General features: G+C 38.1%; 1 protein-coding gene across 1 annotated transcript in view; it reads right to left on the reverse strand.

Moving 5' to 3' along the window:
* Positions 1–697: 697 nt before the first annotated feature.
* Positions 698–25,800, reverse strand: part of LOC103276954 (uncharacterized protein C1orf87-like) — a gene marked incomplete at its 3' end in the record, with an annotated part of 47,338 nt that continues 22,235 nt past the window's right edge. Inside the window, exons 3-7 of the mRNA XM_008074403.1 lie at positions 15,642–15,782; positions 14,726–14,989; positions 12,625–12,746; positions 8,239–8,404; positions 698–795 (exon numbers count right to left, since the gene is read on the reverse strand). Of these exons, the coding sequence (XP_008072594.1) occupies positions 698–795; positions 8,239–8,404; positions 12,625–12,746; positions 14,726–14,989; positions 15,642–15,782 (791 nt within the window). The remainder of the gene's footprint in view (positions 796–8,238; positions 8,405–12,624; positions 12,747–14,725; positions 14,990–15,641; positions 15,783–25,800) is intronic.

Here is a 25,800-nt window from a genome sequence, read left to right on the forward strand (position 1 = left end):
TCTTATCTCAGGAATCACTGTTGCGTGCTGCTGGACAGTCCATGCTTGAGAACCACTGCTTTATGTGTTTTGTCCTGTTTTTTAGTTCTTTAAGGTGGAATGATAAATCTAGTCCTTGATAGTCTATAATGGCTGTAAGTGGAAGTTTTCTGCTTTGTCTTTTTATGGTTAAGAAGGTCCTTTGGTCTCAATAAAAGCGTTTCTTAACCCAGTCAAGCGATTATATTGATTGCTTCGCATAAAACCTTCTAAAGATAGATCTCTGTGTTTGGTATCCCAATAGAATACTGTATGGATAAAAAGTTGTCTTAGTCTGTCTGGACTGCTGTCACAAAATATCGTCAACTAGGTGGCTTAAACAACAGACATTTATTTCTCACAGTGCTGTAGTATAGAATGTCCAAGATCAAGGTGCCACAGATTAAGTTCTTGGTGAAGATTCTCATTCTGACTTGTAGACTGCTGGCTTCTTTGTGTACCTTCACATGGCAGAAAGAGGAAGCTCTAGTGTCTCTTCCTCGTCTCATAAAGGCACTAATCCCATCATGGGGGTTCCATCTTCATGATCTCATCTAAACACCTAATTACTTCCTAAAGGCTCCACCATCTAATGCCATAACATTGGGAATTAAGGCTTCACCATATCATTTGAGTGGGCAGGATACAAACATTAAGTTCATAACAAAAGTCAACTTACTTTATTTCATCTTGGTAACCCAAATCTTGATGGTTAAGCAATGTTTCCAGCAGGCTCAAGGTTAGATAGAATCCATGCTTTCCACATATAGCCCTGACCTGCAAATAAAAAGGATTTAAAGTTTCAGTGGAATATAATTAGTATTTGGATTTTCTTCCCATAATTAGAACTTATGTGATTTTGACAAAGAATTAATACCTAGGAGTGCATTCTACCATTGGGATACCATTTAAGACATCATTTAGGACAAGAACGTCCAACTCAGTGCTGTCAACAACAAATTTTTATTTAGTTGGCATACAGGTATAGTTTATTACTCAGAAGCCACTGGGCTTTGGGTTACATTTTTGTTAACCATGAGATGGCTGGTCAAGGTCTAGGGATAATACATCCTTCATTGTATAGGTAAATTGCTACACATATTTTTATCCTCCACTTTGATATACAAAGCAAGCTTGTTATATTAGCAGGGTTTATATGACCATCTACAGTTCATATATGACCAAACCAAGACTTAGAATATTAAGTATTTCCTTATTGTCACATAGCCAGTAAATTATGGAACTTAGTCTACAGATTTTTCTGAGATTCTTTCAACTTGTTTGCCCATTCACAATGGGTGATTGACAAGCACACCTGCCCACAATGCACTGAGTGTTCAGCAGTTTTTGACCCCCAAACGGCATGACCCCCATGCTCCGCCCTCCCTATTTACCTGATTTCACTCCAGAGACTTCCTCCCACTTCCCAGCTAAAAAAACCCTCAAAGGAAAACACTTTATTAATGTGAAAGAGGTGAAACAACATATGGCAAAAGCACTAAAAGGCATCAAATTTGATGAGTTCAAAAACTGTTTTGAATAGTGGAAAAAGTGTCTTGATAGGTATATTGTATCAAACCAAGAGTACTTTGAAGGTGACTGGAGTTTAAACATGTAAGAATAAATGCACAATATTTTATAAATTTATTCCTTTTTTTTGGTTCCTCCCTCATATTGTATAAAATCACCTTCAGGCTATGTGTAGAAGGTGTTTATGATGAAACATAATGAATTTCGTGTTTAGACTTGGGTCCTGTTACTAAGATATCTCATTATATATAGGCGAATATTTCAAAATCTTAAAGAAGTAAAAATCCAAAACACTTCTGGTCCCATGCATTTTGGATAAGGGTTTCTCAAACTATATGTTTAGCTACTGTTGTTTTGGGAGGAAGTTCAGTATAGAGACAGTATTAAGTATGTCCTTTTATACTAAGCTTTAATGTCATGGGACTTTGTTGACCCTGGAGAGACGATCTTTCCTGAAAAACATGTCTTTCATATACAAACCATTTCCTCCAAAGCAACTACTCCAACCACCTCCTCTACTGGGACTCTCAAAGGACCACTGCTCTCCTGTTTTAATTATTCCAGGGCCAGGTACAAAGCTCGCTGAATTTATTCAAGCTCATCAATACTAAGCCTGCTTACCCTGCTTTGTTCATTCCTTCCCAAGAAACTCACCATAAATGCTCTACCCACATTGCTCTTCCCTCCCTCTGCCTCCTGACCAACACTGGTGCTTCCCTGTGTGGCCATGCAGTGTATGGTGTGTCCCAATGTCTTCGTAACTGTGAGAAACAGACCATTTTTTCCATGGCAATTGTCTCCTGATCTAGATCAGGTCTCACTACCCCTGAATAATCATAAAACATTCATTTAAAAATGGTAACAAAAAGCACCTCTTAGTTTGTCTTTATGCAAGATTTCAAATCCGGGTTTGAAACTTGCATGTTAATTCCTAGGTTTGGAAGAGATACATCAGGGACGATTAAGAGGGGGAAGAAGGCTTATTTGAAACACGAAAAAATGAATAGAGTTTGACAGAAGAATAAGGAGTTGGGGAGAATTCCAGGCAAAGGAAAAGTGTGTGGAAACAATGGGTGAGAAGGAGCATGATACTTTTTCGAAACAGAGTGTATTCTGACATTATCCACTAGGCTATCATTTTATATCTCTTTCAGGCTGGGAGTAATGACCTGTTACTTGTTGAGCATTCCTAAAAGGCAGTGGCTTACTCATGACTAGAACTAGGTTTCCTTCCATTCATTTTCTTATCATCATTGCTTAACACAGTATTGAAAAATAAAGGATCAATAATTGTTGAATAAATAAATACATGAGTAAATGAGAGAATGAGTGAATGAAAGTCATTGAAGAGTGCAGTGTGTAAGAGAGGAGGTTGGCAAAAAACAAAGCTAGAGAGTTAGAAATTGGTCACATTATGCCATTTTACTCCACAAATAAGAAATGAGTTATCCTCATGATTAGAGCATATTGATGTATTTTTAAACACCCATATAAAGAGGTTATTCTAAAAACAGATCACTTACTTGTGGCAACACTGAATTTTGCTCTAGGTTAAGATGAACAGCAGATTAGAAATAGTATATCAGAGTTCCTAGAATTGATTAATAGCTGCTCACAGTATAGAGGAACACTGGGAACATCGACCAGAAAATCACAGCTATTTCACATTATTCAGGATTATTATTAAAGCCCTTTAAGGCATGAATATTCATATGATGACCCTTAGTAAGAAAACGCTTATGTGTTGTTTCTTCTATTTAATACAAGACAATTTAGAATCATAAGTAAATAAAATACATTGCCAAAAATGACATATAAAACAAATATTCATCTTCCAAAAAATGCTCCTCGAAAGAGGGGTACACACTGCCTCAACTTCCTCTTTCCTCATGTATAGCTCCATTCTCATTTTAGCTATCACTCTGTTAAACTATGTTCAACAAATTACTGCAGACCTTGTGGCCTTAAACTTAATGAATACTTTTCAGTTCTAATTATAGATGGTCTCTTTGCAGTACGAGGCATAGTTGATCATTCCACCCATCTCCAAACTCTCTTCCTTTCTGGCTTTCTTGACCATTTCCATGTCTTCTTTGAGTATTTCAAGTCTCCTTTGTTGTCTTCTCTTCTACCTAGTCCTTAGCAATGCGTGCTGTCCTCAGCCTTCTTCCCTTCTCACTTTCCATTATGTTCTTGATTAATATTTACCACTCCCATACTTCTACTCCATATTGAACAGTCTTAAATCAATATTCAGCTTTAACTTCTCTACCCAGATCAACATGTTTAAAACAGAACTCATCATCCTTTCCTCTACCCCTTCAAATTACTCCTTTTCTGTTTCTTGTCTCAGAGAATGGCATCACCATCCATCAAACTGCCAAAGTCAGAGTTTTAGGAGTCATTTTTGATTCCTCCAACTTCGAACCCTACATCCAATTACTTAGTCATGGAGACCTACTTTCCTATCTCCTTAACATCTCTATCCTCCTGTTACTTCCAGTTTTAAACACTCATGATTTCTTTCCTGGATTATTGAAGCAAGTTTCTAAAAGGTCTCTCTGTTCCTAGTTTTGCCTGCCTCTAACCAATTCCCCAATTTCTATTGGAATGTTATTTTTTTCAAATTTTAAATTTGATCATCTCATTCACTTGCTTAATATCCTTCAATGATTCCTTTGGACTTTCAGGATAAAATTCACACTCCTTAAAAAGATCCTTCATAAACTGAATCTTACTTTCCATTCTAAAGACAGTTTGAGCAGGGACTTACAGTTTCTTGAATTAGCAATGTTCTCTCTTATGTCAGTACTTTTATGTTACTCCTTGTACACAGAACACCTTTCCCATCTCTTCCCCTGTCCCTATCCCTTCTCCTCATTCTTTGTAAAACTTCCCTATCCTTTATGATTCAGTATTTGCATCATCCCTCTAGAGAGCTTTCAGGCTAGGCTACATGGGTGATTTTTTTCTCTGTGCTAAAAGTTATTGCCATCTCTGTATTTGTCACACAGAATTGTAATGATATGTTTAAAATGTTGCTCTCCCCCAGAGCTCCTGCAGAACTCTGATACCATAAAAGTCTATTGTCCTCAGTGCCCAGAACACATTGTGTGATTATTATGTTCAATGCAATAATGGATTAGACAAGCTATATTGATCTGAAGAATGGCTGTTTTGTTGGAGGAAAAAAATAATTCAAAGTTAATACAAATCTTTTTTTTATATAGTTTAAGAGTAGAGTGAACAACTACAGAAACAACTAAATATGAAAAGAGGAGGCTGGGTGTGGTGGCTCACACCTATAATCCCAGCACTTTGGGAGGCCGAGGTGAGAGACTTGCCTGAGCCCATGGGTTCGAGACCAGCCTGGGCAATTTGGTGAGACCTCATCTCCACAATAAATCACATAATTAGTCATGATGGTGCATGCTTGTAGTTCCAGCTACTTGGTAGACTGAGGTGGAAGGATCACCTGAGCCCAGTAGGTTAAGGCTGCGGTGGCCGTGAGCATTCCACTGCACTTCAGCCTGGGCAACAGAGTGGGGCTTCAACTCAAAAAAAAGAAAAAGAAAAAGAAGCCCAAGAAACTACAGAAGAAGGTCCTATAGGTCTAAGTCTAGTTCACTAAACTGGTATTCTAGCTATAAGCATGAACTTTACATCTACAAACCCTGGCTATCTCAGTAATGGATCTCCCTTTTGATGATAGTGAGGAAGCTGGGTGAAAATGAAGCAAAGAGGTAGAAAAACCTGTGTTCTAGCCAGCTCCCACTGGGAAGCAGATCTGGGTGCAGCCTTGGAGGAGTGTGTAATGTGAAGCAGAAAAAGAATGAGTTCAAGAGGTAAAGAATATGATTATGAATAAACAAGTCAAACTTAGAAAATTCTTAGGTACTACAGCCCTATTGAATCTACGCTCGACTTGGGTAATGGTCATATTAATTAATTAATAAATATACGGGCTGGGCTTGGTGGCTCAGCCTGTCATCCCATCTCTTTGGGAGGCCAAGGCAAGTGGATTGCCTGAGCCCATGGGTTCGAGACCAACCCAGGCAACTTGGCAAGTTTGGTTTATTGTCTCTACAATAAACCAAAAATTAGCCAGATGTGGTACTGCGTGCCTGTAGTTCCAGCTACTTGGAAGGCTGAGGTGGAAGGATCACCAGAGCCCAGCGGGTCGACACCGGGGTGGCCGTGAGTGTGCCACTGCACTCCAGGCTGGGCAACAGAGTGAGACTCCAACTCAATAAATTAATAAATTAGTTAATACATGTGGATCTGCATTGTCTCAGCAATCCTAGTACTAGCCATCCTTGCATCAGAGATGTGCTAGAGGAACGGGATAAGTCCACAGAATGAAGATGATAGCTACTTTATATGTCATCTGTGTATATATTATGTGTATAATTTTCTATATTGTTCTTTGCAAAAATGTTCAAAATCCCATTGATTTGAGTGTCAAGACCCATAGATTATCCTTTAAGACTGCATTTATTTATTGTGGAAGCTACAGATGCTCTGCCAATCCTCTGAAATGGTGGCTGTGTGGATGTGCTTTTTTATTTTTTATTTTCCTGGGGAGGGAGTGTGTACTTTTCATGGAAAAAAACAAGAAGTTATGCGATTCTCCTGTACCCAAAGGCAACTAAGAGCTACTGGTCAAAAATAAAACAAAACTCCTCTAAACTCAGACATGATCTTTCCCAGTCTACTCTAAAATCCTGTGTCCAGAAGAAAGGTAGTTCAGGTATGACTGTTGCTGCTTCCTGTAGCCAGTGTCCCTTGGACTTCAATTTGACTCATGCTCTGGGGAAACAGGATTCTATTTTACATGCCTCTCAGAACTGTAATGTGCTCGGAGTGAATTCCAGATGTGTAAGAGATGCCAGATGACTCATGAAAGACAGACCACCTCCAAGAAAAATGTGCCCCATTTCCTTGGATCTGAACCACAATGTTAAGCTTTTGTGACCAGCTGTGGGGGGAGAGAACATTCAAGGTTTACTCTAATAGCCAGAGCTTCATGGGGCCATCACTTGGCCATGGGAAAGGTTCTCCATTCCCAGATCATTTTGAAGTGAGATTCTCATTAAACACTGATTTTTTTTAATAAGAAGAAAAGGACACTAATAATTTAGTGAGGGCCTTGTAAATCAGATAGTATGCTAGATGCCTTCACATATTTATTTAATTTAATCCTCACATAGATACAGGAAGTAGATATTTGGGACCCGGTTTTTCCAGTGGAAAATCTGAGACTCCAAGAGGTTTAGTAAATATATTCTAATTTTCAAATTGTTTATGTTCCATTCTATGAGTATCATCTAAGAGCATTCACGCTTCATCATTGTGCCATGTGGTTTCTAATCTAACAAAGAATTGCTGCTTCTCAGTCTATTCCTGCAGATCTTTTCATAAACATAGTAAAGGCCACTTGTGACGTGTGGACTCTTTTGCAGTGTTCTCTCTTTCCTGTGAAACATGCTTGCACATATAATATTCACACACACACACACACACACACACACACACACACACACACACACACACACACACAGTTGATGTCAAATATAAAAGCAAGGTGAAAGATGCGCTTGTCCTAGAATAAAAACCCGCTTTCAGCACATTACATCCTTGTTTCCTTAGTAAACATCCCTGTTCTTTTAAATTCTCTGACTCCCTCAGTTCTTACCCACGTTTACTTAGATGAAAGGCATTTTCTGGTCTTTCCAACAGGACTTTTTTTTAACCTGTTATTTCTACTTCTTTCCAATCCTCTGGAATTCTAATTCTTGTACATTGGTCTCAGTAGAATCTTCCAGATAATTTCTACCCAATGAAATTCCAATTCCGGCTCTCAATTTCCAGAACTCTTCTGTACTTTGAATCCTGGCTCTGTCATGTGTTACCTGTGGCCCTCGGGGAATTCAACTGGCCTTTCTGAGACTCAGTTTTTCAGTTATTAAATGAATATAATAGCATCAACCCAGGGTTTGTAACATTTTATAAGGACTTAACTTTGTGTTATATGAGATAATATAAATAAAGCATTTAGAACAGTGCTTGGCACTTAGTAAAAAGTCAAGAAAGTGTGGTGGTGATGAGGTATTATTAATGGAATTATAGGGATGGTGGTAATTATTATTTCACCTCCAACCAAGATAGCCCTATGATTGAGTTTATTTGGCTACAGCAGATCCATCAGTTAATATGGTTCTGAATCCTCATCCATGAAACACTCTGCACTGTTAATTAATTTTCCAAAACAGCATGCCAACTTCTATTGACAATAAATTACACCTGTCCCTAAAATTTGGTGTTCCTAAGGAATGGGAGATCACATGCTGATCTTGCTGGAAGCTGAGAGAAGGTGTGAGAAATGAACATTTGGCCTTGGAAAAATACTTGCTTTCCATTATAAAATATCATTTGAGTATTGTCATATTCCCTATTATTAGCATAAAACAGGGCTCAATATAAGTAATTCTTTGACCAATTTCACAATTCCTGCCTATTTCACAATTCCTTTTCTGTTTTATTTTTCTCTTCTCAGGCACAGAAAACAAACAATTGTGTAATATAATCCACACGCAGAATACAGATCACCACTGTGTTTTATTACTATACACCTGATGCCCTAAGGTAGGCTTTTAGAGAGGAGCAAATCTGAAACAGAACTCGGGTTACCTTGGGTGGAGGGAGGCAGCCAGAGAATGAGCGATCTTCCTTTCGAAAGCTCAGATTGAGGTTCTCTATGTTGAGTTTGCCATTGGTTGTCTTCAGTGCCATCTTTAGAATCTCCAACAGGCTCTTGTTTAGTTCTTGCTGTGAGCTGGAGTCTTGGGGTGGAGTGCTGTTTGGAGGGGGCAGTGAAAAAGTTATGAAAACATGAACCTCTTAAAGCAGCTGCAAGCTTTCATGCTGTGTCTCTCATCTCTGCTACACACTGGAACCAGAGAACCCACTCATGAAGACCTTCTCAGTCTTAGTAACCTGGTCGTACAAGTGTATATGGAATTTCCTACATTAACTGGCATCTACTCCATCTAAATGAGCTCTACAGTCTCTTCTTAGGAGGTAATCCAATGACTACAGCATAGGCCAAAATTCTAAATCCATCTTTTTGACTCTTTTTTCCAGGCTGAGAGGGAAAAAAAAGTAATCACAGTAGTTTACCTGCTTGATCTTACTCTTCTTAAACTCAGATAATTACTGATGGTAAATCAAATTCCAAAACTACCCATTGTCACCAGCAAAGCAAAGATCTCTGTAACCAGGGAACATATATAGTATGAAATCTTGAACCAGGTAAATTTCCTGCATTAACCTTAACTCTAATCTTTATATATGAAAAACCCCAAAATGTTTGGAGTCATTATTTACTTAAAGTCTGGCATGCAAATATATGTAATTATTAGAATGGTTTATCTAATTATTGTTACTTTAAATAATAGGTGAAAAAAAGGGGGTGAAAATTGTTATAGTGATTTATTTTACAAAATCAGTTTGAGATGTTTGCTCATTTAACAGTCAAATTTATAGGCCCCTCCAGATTCAGTTGAACTGCTGTTTCATCAGTGAAGAGTGTCCTGTTTTTCACTGACTCAACTTAAATGCCCAATTACCTAGAGGGACGGTCTATGACATTCCTCCAACCTCTACTCATCTAAGTTGGTTTTCTTTCAGTGGTATGCTGGTATGTCTTTAACAACCAACTCTCCAAGATAAAGCCCTGATTGGTTGCATTGCCAATTTCCCTGGTGTAAATACTCCCACTGTGACTGATTTCTAGGTACCAATGTGACATTTCTGAATGAGGAGTCGGGAAGAGTTGTGCATCATTGGCCTTCAGTTCGGGTTCCAGTGCACCCCTGCTTGATATACTCTTTCGTAGTACTTTGTTCTTTTCCTTAATAGGTCTCTATTATAATCACATCTCTATTTCCTTAGTAATTGTTTCAAATCAGACTTCCCTAGTAGACTGCTCTAAGAGGTCAAGTCTCTTTTGTTCTTTACTATTTCTTACGGATCTTGTAGAGGACCTGGTATTGGTTTATTTTAGATATATATAACTTTGTCTAAAGGTAACATTATTCCTTTTTTTTCCCTCTGTGAATCTTACACAAGGTTTGACACAAAATTATACTATTCTAAACTTCTCAAGAATACATAGTGTTTTCCAAAAGTTTGGAATGGGAAGGCATAGTGAATGTGTGTCTTTATCCCGGTCACCAGTTTCCCCTGTTCAGGGAGTTTCCCAGCTCATGCGATAATATTCCTTTCTCTGTAGCACAGGAGAATGCCAACTCTATGCTTTACCAGTCTCTCTTTGTTGCTAGGGCACATGACCCAGATTCTGCCAATCAGATGTCTCTAGTCCAGATATGAATCAGACGTTTTCCTTTCTCTTTTTTTGCAATGCCAGTTCTTGGGGGTAGGCCTTCATGAGGCTTTGGTCCTTTTGTTCAGTACACCAAGTACTGAATGGGCAAGTGTGTATGGAACCCATTTACTGCAGCTGGTAGGGGTTCTTAGCCTGTTGCAGGAGTTTATTTCATCAGGTCCAACTTAGGAGATGAGAACTGTTGCCACCCAGCTGCACTGGTGATGCTGGAACCTTTTAAAACTTCACAAAGCTAACCTACTAGAGGCTCTACCTGACAGACCATGGGAAGAGGATTTTTCTGAGCCACCTATTAATTAATAAGAGCCCGGTTTTATTACAGGTTATCAGTCTTGCACGCCTATAGACATACTGTCTGGTTTACATAAAGTTGCACCTTCTTTGATGAACTCAAAATGATCTCTTTATGCACCTTTATTATAGAGCAGATATCCAGGTATCCCTGCAAGTGAAGTGATGTGAGCTCTTTAGATAGTTGGAGGTGCCAATCACATTCAACAAATATTGAGCATCTCCTATATACCAGGGACTATACTAGATCTATGCTAGACACATAGCTGACCAGGAGAGACATCATTCCTAACCTCAAATAGCAAATAAATAACTACAAATATGATGGCTGTTATGAAGGGTAAGAACTATGGGACCACATAACAAGGAGATATAACCTAGTCCAGAAATCAGCAAAGGCTTCCTGTCTAGGACTCATAAGACCTTATCTGCCAGTGAGTGGCCACGTGTTCCACAATATAGTCTATCACCTCTCATGGCCAAAACTTCACAGTATATATTATGTGAAAGGTGGCTGCTGATTATGAAAACTTTCTAGAGCTTTATGGCTCTCAGTAAGACAGTTGCTCCCAGAGTGATACTTGACTAAAGTACCCACATGGCGGTATCATTTTCTTTGGGCTGCAAGCCCTAGAAAAAGACTGAGTCTTTCCAACCCTGGAATTCACTGTGCCTAGTAAAGTGAGTCTGACAGGCAGTTGATATTTAACAAGCATTTGTTAAATGAAGTATCACAGTGTAAAAGGGTACAGTGTAGGAAGGAATCGAGTGTACCACTGTTGCCCAGGGACATTTTCCCAAGAAACCCTACCTTTTTCCTAGAGTGAAGCACTTAACTGTAATGTCATGTGCTCATAATCACTATGTCATATTATTTATAACTGAAAAGAGAGTCTTTCAGAAAAATAGTCTAAAAATAGTAAAAACACTTATATAGCACTTTCTATGTACCAGGCACTGATTATCTTAGAACTCTGAATTTATTAACCTAGTTACTCTTACAAATCAATGGAATGAAGTCTATTATCCTCTTTTTACAGTTGGAGAATGGAAGCACAGAGAGGTTAAGTGAATTGCCAAGGTCATGCAGCCACTATGTGGCAGAGATGACTTGAATATGGGCTACTGCAATGGAGGCTATGCTCTTAACCATGGCACTTTGTCACTTTTCATGGTGAACATAGATATCATACTTTACTGTGCCTCATCTCTAAGGATATTCCCCACATCCTATTTTTATTTTGAGTCATTTCTTTCCCTTGAGATTATATGAAGGGATTATTGATTCCTGTACCTCACACCTTTCTTTGCTAGTGCTGAATGGGTTTCTGGAATCACACTATCTAGATGAGCTCTGTTATATACAATATCTTATTTCATAACGAGGCTTTTCATTTTCACACAGCAACCTCATAAAAGCATACATGCTTGATGTTAAAAAAACATATGCAATTGCCACAGATAACTTTCTATGCTGGCCTGCGTACAGGAGAGAAAATGTGAAGCATAAGCCACGTGCTGGTGAAGAGCAACATGATTCTGCATTGAGGGAGGCTTTAGAGTGAATGCCTCCAAGATCCCTGCCAGCTCTAGGAGTCTAGTACGATGGACTGAATGTTTATGTCCTCCAAAGTTCATACATTGAAACTTAATGCCAAGATGAGGTATTAGAAAGTGAGGCCTTTGAGAGGCGATTAGGTCTGAAGGCAGAGCCCTCAAGAGTGGGATTCGTGCCTGTCTTCATTTATTTTGTGCTGCTACAACAGAATACCTGAGACTGTAATTTATAAAGAACAGAGATTTGTTTATTACAGTTCTGGAGGTTGGGAAGTCCAAGGTTGAGAGACCTACATCTAGCAAGGGCTTTCTTGCTGCATCATTCATAGTGGAAGGCAGAAGGGCAAGAGAGGGCAAGAGTGGGATCCAAACTTACTTTTATAACAAACTCACTCTCCTGGTAACTAACTCAGGCATGAGATAATAACATGAATCCATTCATGAAGGCAGAGCCCTTTGACCTGCTTCTTATAAGGTCCCATCTCCCAACACTGTTGCATTGGGGATTAAGTTTCCAACACATGAGCTTCGAGGGATACATTCAAACCATAGCAGTGACCTTAAAAGAAAAGGCCAAAGAGCTAGCTAGCTCTCTTTGTGCCATGTGAAAATTCAGGGAGAAGTCAATAGTCTGTAACCCAAAAGACAGCTCTCATCAGAACTCAACCAGATTAGCACCCTGATCTTGAACTTTCAGCCGCCAGAACTGTAAGCCATACATTTCTGTTCTTTATAAGTCACCCAGTCTATGGTGCTTTTCCCCCAGCAGTCCAAACAAAAATATCCAGGAATAATATGCCTGCAAAAGGGGAGAAGGATACCTTTGGCCATGATTGCGATAACTCTCAATTTTCCTCAGGTTTCTGTCCTCAACTGCTTTGCTTTGCTGTAGATTATCCAAAGCTGCATGTGTTAAAAACCAGAGTAGCTTTCCATAATTCACCTGAAAATAGAATAGAACAGCCTCACTTATTTACATATAAGGGAAAGAGGCCTGCTGAGATAAAATGTATTTGGAAAACGTTTACCATTAAAAGTTTTAAAGACCATTGAAAAAATACAGTATCATAATTATTAGTGCTTTTTACTAAATATTCCTATTATTCTCCCTTTGGGACAAATAGTAAAATTGTACTTCCTGGTTGCCTTGTGGTTGGGTAGGACCATATGGCTAGTTCTGGCTAATGAGTTGTAAGTAGAAGAGACATGTGCCAACTCTGGGTTGAGGATTAAACTGCTGATGTGAAATCCACAGTATTCTTTTTCTCCCTTTCTGCCATCGTGTCCCAAAATATCTTATAGTGGCTGTTTCATCAGCTTGGTTCCTGGCGCTAACATACTGACAATGCTTGGAAGGACCTGTGGCTGGCTCTATGGAAATGTAAATGAAAAATAAACGTTTGTTATTTTAAGCCACTAAGATTTCGAGTTTGTTACTATAGCATAACCTAATCTCTAGTCCTCACACCCCTTGTTCTTTCTTACATTCCTAATGTATATTTATTATACATAAGATGTTTTCAGCAGGCATATCCAGATCTACTTAGATGTATTCAACAGATATGTTTAGATAATCTGAAGACACGACTTTATTAGGCTAGGTAAAAAACATCTGAAGACCTTTGTCCTACCTAGGAAAGGACTGAAGGAATGTCACCCATTTCCATTGCTTGGTCTGGATGCTATCCTAGGGACTCTGAGGGGTGGACAACTCCAGGGTAGTGGAAGGGATAGCAGGAGGAGAGGGAAGCTAGGTAGAGAAACTAGATCTCCAACCAGAAAATTTGATTGAACTGAATATTCATCTAGGTTGTCATAAGTTGCTATTGCATGACTAAATGCATCTCATAAACATATAACAAATTCTACTGGCTTGCATTTATCACATTACTAAATCCTATGATTTAGTAATGGCTTGTTTTCTAGACAAGATCACTGAGGCATCAGAGTTAATGATGGTAGTATTAAGGATTAAAGCTCAGGCCTTCTCTTCTGAGGTTTGTGCTCTCTGCCTATTGCCTTACTACTGATACATGCTCACTAGTGATTGTCCCATTGTTATTATTCCTGCCTATTTTAGGGTATATTCCCTTGGACCACACTTTATATTCAGCCAAAGGTGTGAACTTGGAAAGTGCTGTGCCCAAAGAACCCTGGGCTTGTCATTGGTGGATCTGTTTCTCCTGGGTACTCTGAGCAAGTTCCTGGACAACATTTGGGCTTCAGTTTTTTAATCAGTAAATTTCAAGATACCTTCCACGCCTAACATTCTAGGAAACTGTAATGACACATAGAAGATCTTAATCCAGTTCTCCATTTGTTCCTTGAAGCTTGCAGACTAAGCCAGCTCACAAATGAACCCAAGTGGCCCATTTTCTTGAATCTGTAACTACCCTAAATAGTGTTAAGAGCAGACAACGTAAGTTGGGACAGGAAAGTCCTTTAAAGAGAAATTAGCTGAGGTGAGTGGATTGCCTGAGCCCGTGGGTTCGAGACCCGCCTGGGCAGGCGAGACCTCATCTCTACAATAAATCAAAAAGTTAGCCGGGTGTGGTAGCGCGTGCCTGTAATTCCAGCTACTCGGAAAGCTGAGGCGGAAGGATCGCCGGAGCCCGGCAGGTTGAGGCTGCAGTGGCCGGGAGCGGCCACTGCACTCCAGTCTGGGCAACAGAGTGAGACTCCAACTCAAAAAAATAAATAAATAAATAAATAAAGAGAAATTAAATAGAGCTAAGAAACCTAAACCTATTTCTATTCTATTCTAATTAGAAGTTTCTACATAGGAATAGAAATCTTTTATCTTAGGGGTCAACAGTAAAGGTCATTTTCAAGAAAGGAGCTACCTCTTAATTCTATTACTCTGGAGGGTACAGTTACAGGAAACAAAAGGAAACCACATCTAAAATAGAAAGATGGCCATACCATTTCAGGAGAGCCCCTTCTAGAAAATCTCTGGCAAAGGATCTTGATTGTTGGCAACTGTAGAGGGATTTCATGCCTTAAGAAGAGGCGGCTCAGCTGAGATTGGAGAAGAAATCCTGAAGAGATTGGGTCCTGAAGCTTCAGCTCTTTCTGAAGCTTATCTAATAAGCTGGAACTCAAAGGACGTGATTTCAGCTCTCTTCTGATCAGGGCAAGAAGAAAAGTGTCTTCTCTCCTTGTCCCACTCAGCCTCTGGCCAACATCCTAACACAACAATGAAAAACAAACAATAGGACTTTACAACAAGCAGGTCAAAGGCCAAGGCAAGGAAGAAGAAATGCACAGGGGCTGGTGTCTGTGCATCCATTCTCGGGCCTGACCTGGAACAGGACAAGTCGGTGGCACTGAATGTGAGCATTTGGTGTGGTGAATTCATTGGCTTACAATGCCTCAAATCTCTTCCTTCGTGAGAAGAAAGAAGACAAGCCTTCTTCGAGAACATGTTCTGGTAGAAGGCTCTGTAATATACATCATCTGTCTTTTGCAAAGTCACTGTTTTGGTGGTATAAGAATTTAAAATAACACACATTAGATTTCTATTGGATCTGAGAGTTTAGTGCTGGGGGTGCAGATGAAGGATGGTGTCCAGATCCTGCCTGAGTTATCTAGGAGCTTAGTAACCCTAGAAAAGGGGGAAGGTGGGAGGGAGATGGGTTCAGTTGAGATACTTAGGATTTGCCTATGAACTACCCAGGGAGGCTTTCTGGAAAGCTGACTAGATATACAGAGTCTGGTGTCCATCTCAGTCCATTCTCAGACTGTCCTGTCATCTGTTTCACATAAAAAAAATTAGAGACAATAAATAATACCCCTTCATCCACAATAGAAACAACTCAACAACTCTTAGTATACACACCTCAGGCTGATCAGAGCTGCCTTTCGCCATCTGTTCCAAAGACCAGTCTCTAAGCTTTCTTTGGGGGAGGCCATGCACATAGGATAAGGACTGGTCTCCAGTTGGCACAGAGCAGCAATGGACATTTGCCTGATGGGGAAACTTAAAGACAAATGGGATCAAGGGGCAGAAGAGGGGAGAGGGAACAGAAAGAGAAAAGAATGGAGAATATGAGCAAACCCACAAATTTCTACAAATAAGTTCTCAGTTTTAAGTTAACTTCAACCCACATAGTTATCAAGTTGTGGCAGGATACTTAGTACGGCTTAGGCATAGATAGATACATTTCTTTTAGGTAGGTTTTAGGAAGCATTCAGACATTTTTCTTATTACCTCTATATTGCAGGCCAGGCTGGAATGTGGACCTGCCAGTACACACCACCTCCTCAGCCAATCAAAAGAAAATCTCATCAGATGTAAGACGAGGACAGCCCATGGCTTAGCATAATAATCACTAAAAATCTTTCAGGTTCCCTGTTGAAGGTGAAAGGCTAAACACTACTCCTTAACTAACCAAAACCATAGAAATGATAATAAGACCCCTTTTAGCTCGTGAACTTGTATATTAAGAAGTCTGGCAAGTCACCTGCAAAGACGAATATGTACTCTGGAAATTGACCACCTCTCCTCCCATCAGATGGTGGAGAGAAGTTACCTTCTTTAGCATATCAATTATTGTGAAAATATCTAGCTTTTTAGTTGAGTCAATGTGCAGTCTTTCTTTTTTGAGAGATTTGCCCATGCCAGGTCTTTCTGGCGTGAATCTTTTTTCTCTTTCTTCTTTTAGCTAATAACCTGTTTTAAAACTTTGCTGACTGCTCTGAAAATCATTGCAGGGTCGAGTCAAATAACCCACGAGTTTGTGTCATCCTATACCTGGCATCCAAGTCACTGAATCCCCAATGAAGAAAGCTTACCTCAACACCAATTTCAACGTTATGTAGTTAACACATGTTGGACAAATTATTTGCAATTAGATACTGTCTCATTTGGGCAAAAAAGGTGTCTGACAGATGAAAAAATTAGGTAGAACATAAGGTGTTTGTAGGTAAATGTGGGACTCTTATTAGAGAGAAGGGTATTCTTGGGCTGTTTTAATTAGCAGGTTCAGGAAGGGCAGCAAAGGCAATTGTGAGCTTTGTCAAGAGATGAAAAAGCCCAGATTATTATACCCCAAGAGTAATGCTGTTAAAGGTTGCAAGAGAATAAATGATAGAATTAGGGTCAATAACAAAATCCGATTCCCTCTTGCCATGGAGCATAGTGTATTAATTGTGTTTTTAAATTTTTCTGTATTTTACTGTGGTTTGGCATCTTGTGAGGGGAGGGGGAATATTGCTCCACCCAGGGCTGGCTAATTCCTAGAGACAGTAGACAACTTGCCTGCTAACAGGCTTTTCCTATGCAAACCAACGAATCCTGAGTTCAAATCCCTAAGCAGTTCCTTTATCTAATTCTCACACAAAGCTAATTTTTTCCCTGCCTTAATTCAACCCAGGACCAGGTTCCAGAAAACTAAGGACAGCCCTTGGAGCCTGGCAGAAGTATTCAAACTAGTCAGTCCTAAGCTGTTTCCCCTGCTTTTCCTTTCCTATGGAAACCCCGCAAAAAGCCATGACCTGTGCTTTTTCCTCCTGGTCCTCCTTCTGCTTCCTGACTGAACTTGGTGCTTTCTTGTGTGGCCCTGCATGGAAAAGCATGCTCCTTTCTCTTCGAAATGTAAGTAATTAACTCTTCTTTCAAAGGCAGTTGTTGCCATGTCTATCACTTTACCATATCTGATTAAGAAAAAATCTCAGGTACAAACCAAGACACATGGTTTTTTTTTGACATCAGGTAATTGAAGGGAGACATGATCAGAAAGACTCTCTGGAAACTGAGTGCCTGTACTCAGTTGATATTCAGGTTGAATAACCTGTCAGTATGGATAGCAACCTCCAGTTGGATGCTTTGTAGTCTGAGCATTCTAAGGAAAAACCAAGAGGCTCTCTAGGGTGAACAGAGAAGGCTAGGATGACAGATAACTCTAGAATAGGCATTAAAAATCACAAGAGTTGTTTATTTGGCATGTACCATGTACAAGGCACCACATGGGGGCCTAGCTTATGCCAATTAAATCCTTGCAACAATCCTACAAAGTAGGTAGTATTAGCACTCTTTTTTTACATTTGGAAAGCTGAGAGCCTTGTAAAAGTTAAATAACTTTATTCCTTCACTTAAGAAATATTCATGGCTTTCCTAATCTGGGCTAGGTACTGTGACAGGCCCCGCAGTGAACAAAACACACTTGGCCTCTTCTCTCATAGAACCTGCAGAGAGTGGGAGGCATAGCAAGCATCCGTGACAGTACAGTAAGAGGTGGAAGGGCCACTCTCAGAACAGTCTGTAGGTCCACCTGACCTGGACTTGATGGTCTAGGTCTGAAGGTAATGACATCTAAGTCTAGGCTTGAAAGGTAAGTCAGATTTGGATTTGACAGGCTAATGAGTGGGGGGGGGGAGAAGAAAGACGATTACAGGAAGGATACAGAAAACTGTAAAGGTGCACACATGCTGATAATAGAGAGATGAATGCTTTCCAGAGCATAGTTTACTTGTGGGAAAGGCAAACTATGTCTGGAGAGAGAGGCAGAAGAAAGGCAGTGAATTACCTTTAAGTCTTGTTAACATTTATGCTTTATTCTGAGGGCAATAGGGAGCCATAGAAATGTTTTTAGTAGAGCAATGACTAGCAGATCAGACTTGTCCAAAACTTACTCCTTAGTAAATTATGCAGACAAGATGTGAATACTTTTCACTATTACAGAGATTTGACATTCATTCTATAGAGCAATTTTACTCTGTAAAGTATTTGGTGAGGTATTTCAGACATACTGTTCCCAGGACAATATTTATTTAGTTTTTGCAAATAATGTGCATTCTAAAATATTTCCATTTTCAGTCATACATGAATTTTTTGCCTCTGAGAATTGATATGCTTCTGTATGATGGTGTTTATAAAAAACAACAACAATATCAACACTTTATCATCCTATGGAGTCCTTTATCCTCTGCTGTTATTTAAACAACAATATGTATTGGGTGTCTTTATCCTTTGGCACTATAGATACAGTGAACAAGGCAGGTATGACTCCTGGACTTAGACATCACAGACTGAATTTTATGACCTGACCTATGGAAAAGGGAAAACATTATTATATTTCCAGGAATACTGTGAAGAATGGGTGTCATGTATTTCACATATTTTATAGATTCTAAGGCTACATTATGTATCTGTTATTTTTTGTGTCTCTCCCTTCAATAATATAATCTCCATGTGGGTCAGGACTCTGCCTTGTACCCTGTTGACCCCTGATATCAAGAACAGCATTAAATCTGCTGAATGACCAGAGAAAACTGTCAGAGAAGGGCGAGGAGCCCTTGTTGCATTGGTTTGGGCCAACTGCAAGCTGGGCTTTAGATTTCTCCTTTGCTGATATCAATCACCCCGGGCTGTTGTTTTTCAAAAGCAGAGAGTCTGGAAAGATACAATGAGAATTGTGCTCAAGATTCCCTGTGTTTCTGACCTCTGAAGTTGCCAAAGCTCTTACAGAATTTCTGATAATACAGGTTTCTCTTATTTGGTTTATTTTGAATCACAAAATACTGCTTGGGAACTACAAAATAACCTGAAGTGACTTCCATCAATGCTAGCTTTGGGATGTTTGCCTAAAATAATTGATGCCAACGAAGCACAGAAATCTAACACAGATTTAGTCACTCTTCTTGGGGTGTTGGAACTTTCAAGGGTTGGAAGTGTAAACAAGTCGTTTAAGACTGCTTACAAATAAAACTATTTTAAAATGGTTACACTATGAAAGTCATGAACACTTCTCCAAGACAAGTGAACACAACAAATTGTCTTACTATTATGCAATAGACAGTTGAGGCTTGGGAAAAAATTCCCAGAGACATCATCAAATGCAGATGTGAAAAGTTGTACTGCTTCTTTTTTTTTTTTTTTTTAATTTTTAATATGAAGATGTGGGGTACAATCAGGGTTAGGTATACAAACATTGATCATGCAGGTACCCTTGTTGATGAGGTATGCCCCTCCCTCCCTTAGCAGTTTCCCTCAACTGCCAATCCCAACCCCACTTCCCCTGACAGTTTCCCAGTGCTGCCAGTCGCTTTCTTATAGCATTATAATTGTTTCTTAAACAATGTAGACCAAGGTCCTCTGTTCTAAAGATCTGTAAAATGGCTAAAAAAATGTGCAAGGGCTAATCAAGACAACCACGAGAAAGATGCAAGTAAAAAATGTGATAGAATTTTTTTTTAAAAACACAGAATTGACAAAAAAGAGTATGTACTTCCAGATTGATGTTATACATAATATGTGATTTTAGTATGTGCTCTAAACAAATTAATACAATAAATATTAATATTAATTATTTGACTTTTACTTATATTTGTAAAAATTATATTTTATTTACATTTTAACTTTTAATTATGGAAACTTCAGACATAGGCACATGTAGAGAGAATAGCATAAGGAAACTTCATATACTCATTATCAAGTTTTAATTATCAATTGGCAATCTTATTTTATTTATACCCACATTACCCCCATTAGAGGTGAAGTGAGCCTGAGGCAGTGTGTGATTTCACCCACATTATTTCAGCATTTATCTATAAAGCAGTGGTTCTCAAAGTGTGATCCTTGGCTAGAAACTTCAGTTGTGAACTTGTGAGACATGAGAATTCTTGGGACCTACCCTGACCCACTGAAAAAAAATTTCTGGGGGTGGGGCCCAGAAATCTGTGTTTTAATAAAGCCTTCCAGTAATTCTGATACACACTGGAGTTTGAGAACAACTGCCCTACGGATAAGGACTCTTTTAAATTACAACCACAATAACATTATAACACTTAAAAAATTTCTTTATTATTGACAGTAATTCCTCAATATCATCACATATCTAGTCAATGTTTAAAACTTCCCAATTATTTGGCAAGTCTCCTTATTATAGTTTGTTTATTTAAAACAAGAACCAAATGAGACCCGAAAATTTTGTAACTGGCCGACATTTCTTACATCTTATTAAATTTTTGGTCTCCCTCCTCCCTTTTCTTCCTGTAATTACTTTTTTCTTGCAGTTTATTGTTGAATAAGTTGTATTGTCTGTGCTATAGGGTTTTGCAACAGTCTGAATTTTGTTACGTGTATCCCTATACAAATTATATTTCTAGTATACAAATATAGTATACAAATTACACTATACATTTCCTGTAAAATAGTACTTAGATTTAGAATCTTGATTATATTCAAGTTCAATTTTTTGGGGAAAGATTTTTTTCATAGGTGGTGTGTTTTCCCATGGAAGCACATGCTGTCTAATTATTTTTCTTTTTGTCATATTTACAAGGTACAGATGATCATTGCCTAAGTCCACTGTTTTTCATTAGGGGGGTGCAAAATGGTGATATTCTTATTCTACGATTACTTCATTTACTAACAGGAATACTTTTCTATAGGGGAACGTCCCTTCATCAACTATTACTTAAGATACAGTTTGTTTAGAAAAAGGCAGACTGAATAAATGCCTGGTTCTTTTATTTCCTGTTTCTTTAGTTTTCCAACAAAAGTCACAACACAAGATGTACTGGTTTTTAAAATAATGAGTTTGCTTCCTAGCATTCTTCAGAGGTGACCAATGAATAGCTTTATATTTTTGTTTTTTAAAAGAACCCCTATAAATTTTAAATAGATTTAATGTGTTTCAACCTTTGCAATTATTACTTTTATTGATACTCAAAAGATCTCATCTTCAACTAATAGGAACCTTTTAAAGTTAGCTCTTGAGTCTTTTTTTTTTTTTTTAAGTCTTAGGGAGTCTTTGATATCTTCATTGCTTTTGGTATAAGCAGATGTTCCAGGCTCAAAGTTGAAATCAGCCTTTGGAATTTTACTGAGCACAGTGAAGATGCCAGGGTGCTCATTGCTACGAGGGTCAGTCATTGTTTCTAAATTTTTTGGTGGTCAGAGTTAGGAAATACATCTTAAAAAAACATTCATACTAATATTTCTAGTTCAAATGTAGGACTATAGCGATTCAATTTTCTATTTTTTATTTCTCTTATACCAAAATCTCCAAGTCTGAAAACGTCAAGATAATGACTCACTGGTTTTATCCCACCACACACACACACACACACACACAATCAACATAATGGTTATTAACAGCACTTACATATATTTTACTCAAACAATAAAATATTTTTTTACAGTAAATAACCCAGTAAGGACATACAGTGAAGTCATTGTGTTTTAGAATAATTTACAATAGCTCCACTCTGTTTAATTTTCCTGCCCATTAATGCCTAGTTAGGTTCATTTGGTAGTCACTCTCCAAGGTGGCCCCAGTGATCCCTGCTTTCCAGTCTTATGTTCTTATGTACTCTCTCCTGTTCCCCAACATTTAATTAGGATTAGTCTATGCGACCAATAGAATACTGTAAAAGTGTTGGGATATCACTTCTGAGATTTAGTTACAAAAGTCATTATTGCTTTGAATTTGGTTGTGCATACTCTCCGTCTCTCTTCTTATCTTTTGGGTCATTCATTTTTTGGAAAGCTGGCTACCATGTTACGAGCAGTCCTGGAGAGGGGCCCAAAAGGAGAAAACTGAGATCGTGGACACAGCCAGTAGGCCTCTGTCAATAGCTACATGAATGAGCTTGGAAGTGACTCCTCTAGCCCTGGTCAAGACTTCAGGTGATAGTATCCCTGGGTGACATCTGGAGTAAAACTTTACAGGAGAACTGAGCCAGACTCACTCATCTAAACTGCTCCTGGATTCCTGTCCCTCAGAAATAGCGTAAGAATACATGTTTATTGATTTAAGTGGCTAAGTTTTAGGGCAATTTGTTATATAGCAATAGATAACTAAACCAGATTTATTTTATTCTGCCTTTAATTTTTAGGAATTGATTTTCTTAACATATAATTTTGTTTTATAATTATGGAAAATATTTATGTGGTTGCAAAGTCAGATCTACAGAACAAGATTTATTCAGAGAAGCATGGTTTTTATTTTGGATACCTCCATCATGTTCCATATATTCCCAATAAATAACCACTTAAAAAAAATCTAACTCCTTCATTATAAAAAACATAAGGGTAGGTAGATAAGAAGTAGATGGAGGGATAGAGATATAGATGCCTGCTAGCATAATCTAAATATTTTTCTCTACTTTGCTTTTATTCAGTTAATAATATATCTAGGTAGATTACATTATATAGTGATATATAGTGATATTTACATATGTATGAATTCTTCATTAATTTTTACAGTTTTGCAGTACTCCATGTATTTACATTTAATATTTTTCAAATGTACCTTTGGGATAGATTTCTAAAAGTGAGTTGTTCATGTCACAAAATAAGTGCATATGTAGTTCTGCTAATTATTGTTACATTTCCCTCCCACTGGTTGCTTCATTTAAAACTTTCTCTTTCAGTGTAGCAGAGTATCTCTTTCCCCATAGCCTTTCAATAAAGTATATTATCAAAATTATGGATTATTTTAAAAACCAAGCTATGTTGTCAATTTCCTAGATTTTTGTCAATGAGAAATTATATTTCAGGTAGAATTAATGTACATTCTTCTTATTAAAACCAAGGTTACATCTTTTTGATATGTTTAAGGAACATTTACATTTATTTTTCTGTGTACTGTTTATATATTTTGTCCATTTTTTTTTTTTTTTTTTTTTTGAGTTGGAGTCTCACTCTGTCGCCCAGACTGGAGTGCAGTGACTGCTCCCTGCCACCGCAGCCTCCACCTGCTGGGCTCCGGTGATCCCTCCACCTCAGCCTTTCAAGTAGCTGGAACTACAGGCATGCACTACCATGCCTGGCTAATTTTTGATTTATTGTAGAGATGAGATCTCACCAAGTTGCCCAGGCAGGTCTCGAACCCATGGGCTCAGGCAATCCACTCACCTCAGCCTCCCAAAGGCGCGGGATTACAGGCTGAGCCACCGAGCCCAGCTATCTTGTCCACTTTCTAATAGTTTACTATCCTTTTTCTTTTCCATTTTTAGATAGAAGATTCCACAGATGAGAGATATAATTGTATACAATGCAAATTGTAGATTCCACCCCCCACCCACAGTTGGTCAAGTGTTTAAATACTTTACTTACAGTGTTTTGGGCCATGTATATATGGGAACATTATCAATCTTTTCCTTAATTGTATCTGCATTTTGAGTTATAGTTAAGGAAGTTTTTCTTTATTCCAGACTACAGAGGATCATCCATATTTACTTATACTACTTGTATAGTTTCATTTTGTTATATGTATACCTCTGATCCATTTGGAATATAACCTAATATACATCCACTGAAGGAATAGACTTAAGTTAAAACTTCTTAGGGCTACCCAATAATCTCAGTATCACTGATCTTAAAAGTTCATCTTTTCCTTATTTATTTGTGATGTCAATTTTATCATACACAAAAGTCTGGATTTTTCTTTTCAATTCCATTGGTCTTTCATCTAGTTATATGCTCAAACCACACTATTTCAAGTATGGAGACTTTTTGTTTTAGCATCTCGTAATGGTATCTTGCCCCTAACCTATACATAACGTTGATCTTTTCAGGGTTTTCCTGACTCTACATGCCTACTTGCCATTCCAAATTAACTTTTTAATCAATTTGGCTAGTTGCAAAACAAAACAAAATAAAAATCGAATACTATTTTCACGGAAATCTGATCAAGTCTACACATTATCTCAGGGAGGACTGACATTTTGATTTTAACTTTTTCTGTACAAGGACATAGCACACCTTTCCATTTGTTCAAATATACTCTTGTGTCTTTTAGGAGTGCTTTATAATTTTTCACATAAAAGTTTGGACATTACTTGTTAAGTTTATGCTGTGGCTCTTTATTCATTGAGTTATGTATTTATTTGCTATTGTAAATGGTGCTTTTTCTTCCATTTTATCTTTTAACTAGTTGCTTTATATATATATGAAGGCCATTGATTGGCATTATTGATGTTATAACTTTTCAGTTTACCAGTTTCTCTTCATTGTTTTAACAATTATTTCATTAGTTTTTGAGTTTTTAGATGTATAATCTTACCATCTGAAAACAGTTTTTTTTCTTTTCTAAGTATTATACCTATCATTTCTTTCTCTTATTTAATTGCATTCATAAATTCTTCCAGCATATTATTAAAACCAGTGGCTATAGTAAGTATTCTTGAGAAAGCCTCCAGTGCTTCCCCATTAAATAAGGTGTTGACTTTGGACAATATACAGAGAGAAGTATTTTGGATACACGAATAAACAAGCCACAATTCTTATTCTCAGGGGTCTTATAGACATGTGGAAGGAGACAGACAAGCAAACAGCCTATTTTAATAGTATAACAGCAGCCACTATAGTGGTATGCAAAGATTCACTTTTATATACATTAGAAAAATCATTTATCTTAGTCTTGGGAATCAGGTAATAATGCTTCTGGGTAAAGCTGATATCTAAGTTGAAACCATGATATTATTAGGAATTAATCAAGTAAAGATGGAAGGAGGAGACATTTACCCCAAAAGAATAGCATGAACAAAGAATGAGAAGTGAAAGAAAATAGAACTCTATTTATGGAATAGAATTTCAGTGCACTGAAAGGTGGGGATGAGAGAGAAGTAGAATACAGACAGAGTTGAGCTGGAATGGAAAGTAAAACTAGAGTTTAAATTTTAACTGTGGATTTTAGGGTGTTTTAAAGCAGATCTGTGGTTACACTTGATCTGTAGTTTTAAAATTCTTCCTAAAAGAGGAATTGGTGTTGTGCTTGGCCAAGTGGTTTGCTTTGACTAACAGGATATTAGAGGCTATGACACAAGCAAAGACTTAAAATGTACTTGTGTGGTTGAGTTTGTCCTCTTGCAAAGTTTCCATCACCAGGAGAAGAATCTTGTCTTGAGGAGTTCTCTGGATTCAGAACAATATGAAAAACACAAAGAAGACCTGAACCACATCCTCAGTTTGGAGCCAGGCCCATCTCAAGCTAACAGAGATAAATAAAAAGCTGCCTGAGTTCACATCTGTAGATGTGATCATAAAT

The sequence above is a fragment of the Carlito syrichta genome, unplaced genomic scaffold (genome assembly GCF_000164805.1).
Source record: "Carlito syrichta isolate Samal-C Ts95f unplaced genomic scaffold, Tarsius_syrichta-2.0.1 Scaffold116591, whole genome shotgun sequence".
Taxonomy (NCBI): Eukaryota; Metazoa; Chordata; class Mammalia; order Primates; family Tarsiidae; genus Carlito; species Carlito syrichta.